This window comes from Cydia pomonella, unplaced genomic scaffold (genome assembly GCF_033807575.1).
Source record: "Cydia pomonella isolate Wapato2018A unplaced genomic scaffold, ilCydPomo1 PGA_scaffold_43, whole genome shotgun sequence".
NCBI lineage: Eukaryota > Metazoa > Arthropoda > Insecta > Lepidoptera > Tortricidae > Cydia > Cydia pomonella.
The window spans coordinates 63,430-70,053 of record NW_026907876.1 but is presented as its reverse complement, the minus strand read 5'-3'; the positions used below and the strand labels follow the sequence as shown (position 1 = coordinate 70,053).

General features: G+C 56.7%; 1 protein-coding gene across 1 annotated transcript; it reads left to right on the top strand.

Annotated features, from left to right (window-relative positions):
• The first annotated feature begins 423 nt into the window (after positions 1-423).
• Positions 424-2,586, top strand: LOC133534033 (uncharacterized). The gene has a single exon (XM_061873124.1). It carries the CDS (start codon positions 424-426, stop codon positions 2,584-2,586), a length of 2,163 nt encoding a protein of 720 aa, XP_061729108.1.
• The last annotated feature ends 4,038 nt before the right edge of the window (positions 2,587-6,624 follow it).

Below are 6,624 nucleotides of genomic sequence, written 5' to 3'. Positions count from 1 at the left end.
TATTTGTAATTTTCTGACTCCAGGGTCAGGAGTTATTAAGGAATAACTGAATTGCTATTCTTGTTTTTAGGCGCTATCAACTACTTTTTTTAAGTTTGTATATTTTCAAAAAAAGATAGCGTCTAAACCCGAGTAACTAGTGTTCGGGCGTTTCGGGATTCGGATAGGGGAGGCTAAACTCCGTATTCCTGCCCGTGTCCCGAAATTTTTGGACATTTGGAAGTGGGGGAAAATTATTTTTATTCCCCAAATCCGTAACTTTGTCAAGTGTGGTACGGATCACGCTTGACCGATTTTACGGAAAACCCTTGTGCCGTCGTTTCCTTCATGGGTAAGGAGGGGGAGACTCCGGATCCAGGTGGGGATAAAGGAGGGAAAGGGAGGGTGTTGAGAAAAAGGGGGGGTAACCAGCGTTCTGAGGGAATGGGGGCCAATTCGGAGTCCCAAAGGGAGGTGATTTCGGAGATGAGCCAGGATGGCGAAGAGACTGGAAGGGGGTACATTGGGGGGGGGGATGACTCCCCCACCCCTACTTTGGGAAGATTTTGGGCGGGTGAAAAGAGGGGTGTAAGGCGCCTCTCACAGACGTCTTCTGACGAGTGGGGTAGCATCGTGGAATTCGATGATGCGAGAAGTCTCAACCGAGAAGGAACAGGGGAGGAAAGGGGAAGAAGGGAGAAAAGGGGCAGAGAGGGCCCAGACAGTGCAGGTGAGACCCGGGTGCGCAAACTAAGCACTGCCCGCCGGGGCCGCGGTAAAGGGCGCTATACGGGGCTCAGCGCCGCCAAAGCTCAGCTTGAGGACTACGAGACAGAAACGGAGACGGAAGCTGTCTACAGTCCCAAACCAAAACGACAGACGGGCAGGCGGTCGCGAAGCCCGATACAGACGGAGGAAACCCCAGAGGGGTTTGAAACCCCTGGAGGCCGCATCAAGGCCCTTGCAGAGAACATCATCAAGGATGCGGCCAGGAGCAAAAACCTCAAGGGCGAAATATGGGGTAGCATTAACGCTGCTTGCAAGGGGTTGATAGAACTCGCGGATTCGATGGAGGAGTCAGAGGTTGTCCGCTCACTGAAAGCGGACAACGAAAGAATGCGGAAGGAGCTGGGGCAGCTCCGTCTTGAGACGAAAGCGCTGCGCAAGGCTTTCTCTGAGCGCAAACAGACGGAGCCAGCAAGGGAGAGGACTGAGATGCATGCCCTCCTTGAGGAATTGGGCAACCTCATGGACGTCCGCCTGGGGAACTTTAGGAGCGAAATGTTCAAGTCCCTGGGCAACATGATGAATGCCCGCCTCGAGAGCGTGGAGGGACGGCTGCCCCCGGAGCCCATCCGCCGACCACCGTTAGCGGCTGATAGGAGGAGAAGGCTCCAGGAACAAGAGATGGACCTAGACCAGACGGTACATCAAACTGAGGTACCTAATCCCCCAAGGCCGCAAAATAGTAGCAAAGGGGCATCTCAAACGGCGTCATTCCAAGCTCCAGGAGGGGCGCCTCGAGTGGCCGAAGTGCCCCAAACGCCGCAGACACCGGCTGGGCAGACCCAAGCCACCAGGCCGGTACCTAAACCAAGAGGCAAAAAACCACAGCCGGTGGCCCCAGCTCCTCGGGTACCAAGGAGACCGGCTCGTCCAAGTGTGCCGCCACCTGCGCCCCCTGCTCCCCAACAGGAAGGATGGACTACGGTGGTCAAGAGGGGCAAGGCCAAAGCCCCTTCCCAGCCCCAACAGCAGCAGAAGAACCCGAAGAAGGTGGCAGCCCCTAAATTAGTGGCCCCAACCATGGCGGCGGTCGTCGTGACCCTCAAGTCCGACGCCCAGACGGACTATAGGTCGGTCATGGAAAGGGCCACTACACTTAAATTGGCGGAGCTCGGCGTTGACCACCTCAAAGTTCGGAAGACGGCGACAGGGTCGAGAATCATCGAGGTCCCCGGGGCGCAGAGTAGCCAGGCGGCTGACAATCTGGTGGAGCGGCTCCGGAGCCTAGTAGGCGATGTGGCCGATGTTTACCGGCCAGTAAAAAAGGCAGAAATTAAGATCTCCGGCTTTGACGAATCCGTCACCCCGGAGATCTTAAAAAGGGAGGTGGCCGCCAGAGGCAGGTGCCCAGAAGACCAGGTGACGGTCGGGGCAATAAGAATGGCGGCCAACGGGACTGGTTCGGTCATCCTGCGGTGCCCACTAACAGCGGCCAAAGTGGTTGTCACTGCAGGACGTATCGTTGTTGGATGGTCAGCGGCCCGTGTGGAGGCCCTTGAACAGTTGCCTCTACGCTGCTACCGCTGCATGGGGACGGGACACACGAGGCCTCTGTGCCCGTCCCCGGTTGACAGGACCAACTGGTGCTACAGGTGCAGTAGACCAGGCCACAAAAGCCAGGACTGCACCGCGCTGGCCCCCTGGTGCGTAGTGTGCCATCATGCCGGGTTAAAGGCGGGGCATGTGATGGGCGGGAACGCTTGCAACCCCCCTCCAGTCAGAGGGAAGGAGGCCCACTCTGCCGGCCCCGCAAATGCCGCAGCGGTTGCCCCCCAGAATGGCCCTGATAACCGGACGGAACAGCAGCCCATGGAAGACTAATGCCTCCAAGGCATAATTTAGAGTTGCTCCAGTGCAACCTAAACCACTCCCCACGTGCGCAAGATCTCATGATCCAGCACATAGCGGAGTGGGAGGTTGCTGCGGCTGTTGTTGCGGAGCCGTATTACGTCCCGCAACAGGCGAATTGGGTGGGGGACAGGGCTGGCACGCTGGCCACGGTGGCCATTGTGGTGCCTGTCCTGGGCGGTCTGCCCCTCTCCAGAGTTTCTACGGGCTCTGGTTATGTGGTGGCCAAACTGGGGGACATTTTATTGATTGGGGTCTACTTCTCCCCAAATAGGCCACTACATGAATTTGAGGCCTACCTGGAGAGGCTCGGACGGGCAATAGCTGGGTTGGCGCCCTCCCCCATAATGGTCCTGGGGGATCTCAACGCCAAATGCGCTGCCTGGGGCTCCCCCAGGACCGATCCTAGAGGAGCGGCACTTCTCGATTGGTTGGTCGGGCTCGGGCTCGAAGTGGTCAACCGGGGCACAGCAAACACATGCGTGCGCCTGGGGGGAGGTTCTGTTATTGACATAACATTAGCCTCCCCGTTGGTGGCAGCACGCGTGGTGAACTGGCGGGTGCTGGAAGACACGGAGACCCTATCTGACCATTTATACATCAGAATGAGGGTCTCCAGAGCCCAGCAAGGCCAACAACCGAGACAGGCAAGGGGGAACGAGAGACTTGTGAGGTGGAGCCTGGCATCCCTAGACCGGGAAGCAGCCAGAGAGGCGGCCATGGTGGAGGCTAGATGGGGACGCCAGGCGCCAGAAGAAGCCAGTGCGGATGACTTGGCCCATGGTTTCCGGGCCTCCCTCATCAGGACCTGTGACGCCTCGATGAGGAGAGCGGGCCCGCCCAAAAGGAAAAAGGCCACTTATTGGTGGTGCCCTGAAGTTGCCGCAGTCCGGCTTTCATGTAATGCGGCAAGACGGAGCTTTACACGCTGCCGTAGGAGGCGGCATACGCCAGAGGAACTGGAGGCATTCCATGTGGCACTAAACGAGGCCAAGAAGGCCTTGAATCTCGCCATTGCCCAAGCGAAGGATGCGGCGCACGGGGCCTTTTTGGCCTCTTTGGACCAGGATCCATGGGGACGGCCATATAAGCTGGTGAGGAAAAAGCTTCGACAAGCTGCCCCTATAGAGGCTATGGATACAGGGACCCTCCAAAATATATTGGAGGGACTGTTCCCACCAGCTCAGGAATTTGACCCGCCTGCTATGGTGGTCCCCATGGAGGAAGAGCCTGTAGTTCCGGAGGCGGTGCCCCCTGTGACTGAGGGCGAAATGGCCCACGTCGCCCACAAAATAAGGGCCTGCAGAAAGGCCCCGGGCCCGGATGGGGTGCACGGGCTAATAATCCCGGTAGTGATGGAGTACCTTGGAGACTGTCTCAAATCCATTTTTGACCAGTGCCTAAGGGATGGACAGTTTCCAAGGTACTGGAAAGAGGGCATAGTGTGCCTTCTGCGAAAGGAGTCCAGGCCGGCGGACTCCCCATCAGGATGGAGGCCCATCGTACTACTGGACGAAACCGGGAAGATGCTTGAACGCATAATAGCGTCAAGGATCAACCGGCACCTAGTCCAGACGGGCCCCAACCTTTCGGACCGCCAGTTTGGATTCCGGAATGGCAGGTCCACAATGGACGCATTGGGGGCACTTCGGGCCTTTCGAGAGGATGCCCAGAGGAAGGGAGAGGGTGCCATCGCGGTGTCTCTGGACATTGCCAACGCGTTTGGTACCCTCCCGTACTCAGTTATTCGAGAGGCCCTGAAATACCATGAGGTGCCCCCATACCTGCGGCGTGTTGTTGACCACTACCTGACAGACAGGGTGGTGGTCTGCAACACCCCTCATGGACGGCTGGAGAGACGGATGGCCTGCGGTGTTCCCCAGGGGTCTGTGCTTGGACCCCTGGTATGGAACATCGGCTTTGACTGGGCCATCCGCGCAGAGCTACTCCCCCGGATGGCCCTCATGTGTTATGCTGACGACACAATGGTGGCCGTTCGGGGCAAGGAGCTGAGGGAGGCATTGAGGAGGGCGGAGGTCGCGGCCGACCTCATAATCCTGAGAATCCGCCTCTTAGGACTGCAGGTATCCCTCCAGAAGACGGATGCGATAGTCTTCGCAAAAAGAGGATGGAGGGTGCCTGCGGGTGCCTCCCTCAGAATCGCTAGAGAGCAGGTGCAGGTGAGGCCTCACATAAAATATCTAGGCCTCACACTGGACAGGAGTTGGAACTTCGGGGAGCACTTCCGCCAAATTGCTCCCCGAATAGTGACGGCAGCCTCAGAAATGGGTCGGCTGCTGCCCAACGTGGGAGGACCGTCGCATGTCTGCAGACGTCTGTATGCCGGAGTGGCCCGGTCAATGGCTCTATATGGGGCCCCGATCTGGGCTGACAAGCTGAATGGGGAAAACAAAGCCCTGATACGGAGGCCCCAACGGGTGATAGCTATACGCGTCTGCAGGGCCTATGTGACGGTCAGTTGGGCGGCAGCGTGCGTGTTGGCGGGCACCTCCCCTTGGGAACTGGATGCTGAGGTGCTCGCTGACGCGCACAGGCAGAGAATCAGGAGCAGGGAGACAGGCGAATTCCCTGCCCCTGAAGAACTGAGGAACATGCGCAGAATGGCGATCGGGAGGATGCGAGACAGATGGAAGGAGGTCCTGGAGAACTCCCCCTATGGAACCTACACCATAGGGGCAGTTCTCCCGTCGCTCGAGGACTGGCTGGATCGGATGCACGGCAGGGTGGGGTATAGACTGGTGCAGGTACTGACCGGACACGGATGCTTCGGGCACTACCTGCACAGGATCGGTCGTGAGCCTACCCCAGCCTGCCACCAATGTGGTGAGACGGACGACACCGCCCAGCACACCCTGCAGGTGTGCAATCGCTGGGGTGTGGAGCGTGATGCTCTGGCGGTTGCCATTGGCACCAATGATCTCTCGCTGCACAGCGTCGTGGCGGCCATGTTGGGCAGCGAGAGATCCTGGGAGGCGGTGGTCTCCTTTTGCGACACGGTCGTCTCGCAAAAGGAGATTGAGGAGCGAGAACGCGAAGAAGACCCGAATGCGCATCCGATCCGGCGCAGACGAATAGGAAGGAGGCTTAGGCGGTTCGTCAACGCGAACCGTGCTATACCCCAGTAGGGCAGCGGGTGGGGGACCCGCACAACACGGCCCTACATGGGAGGGGGGAGAGTCAGTTATGCGTTTGCTGACTCTCCCCAAACTGGTGTGAAGTCCCGGTTCATCCGGGTCGGGACCGCCGGGGGGGTGCTGAGGTGACATGCTTGCGAGCCCCCAGCACCCCCCTTAACGGCATGGACGGAAACGCCGCAGGGGAGGTTAGTGGGTATTCTCCTCCTCTCCCTCTGAATAGCAGAGGGGGTTACGGAAGGAGCGAGTCCCACATACCGCCCCCCCAATGGGCTTCCCTCGCCCGGGGGGCGATGATGCGTAAATGCATTCACCCCTGCGATACCAAAAAAAAAAAAAAAAAAAAAAGGTTAGGTTAGGTTAGGTTAGGTTAGGTTAGGTTAGGTTAGGTTAGGTTAGGTTTTTTTTTTTTTTTTTTTTTTTTTTTTCCAAGGTTAGATGTGTCAATAGTAGACACAGGGCCCTCGCTATTGATACGGGCGACCCTGTGCCCGCGGTGACATATACGAGTGTTTCTAGTGATTTTGCGATATCAGATTTGGCATCTCTTATCAGGTATAATAGATGCTCATTATAGAAACCTGACTTTTGTGAGTGCTTGAACTTTGAACATAAGGTCCCCGCTAAGATACGGGCGGCCTTATGCCCAGAATTGTTTATTTATGTATTATAGTGACAATTGCTGTTTGCATTATTTCGTGGCTCGGAAAGTTACATAAAATTAAATGGATTTTATTACAATTATTAACAGGAACTGAAGTTTTGGGTGAATTTACTAAATGGAAAGATGTGAAAATTATATAAAGTCGCTTTGTATTTGTGTAGATTTAGTTGTATTTAATTCGGCTTTCAATAT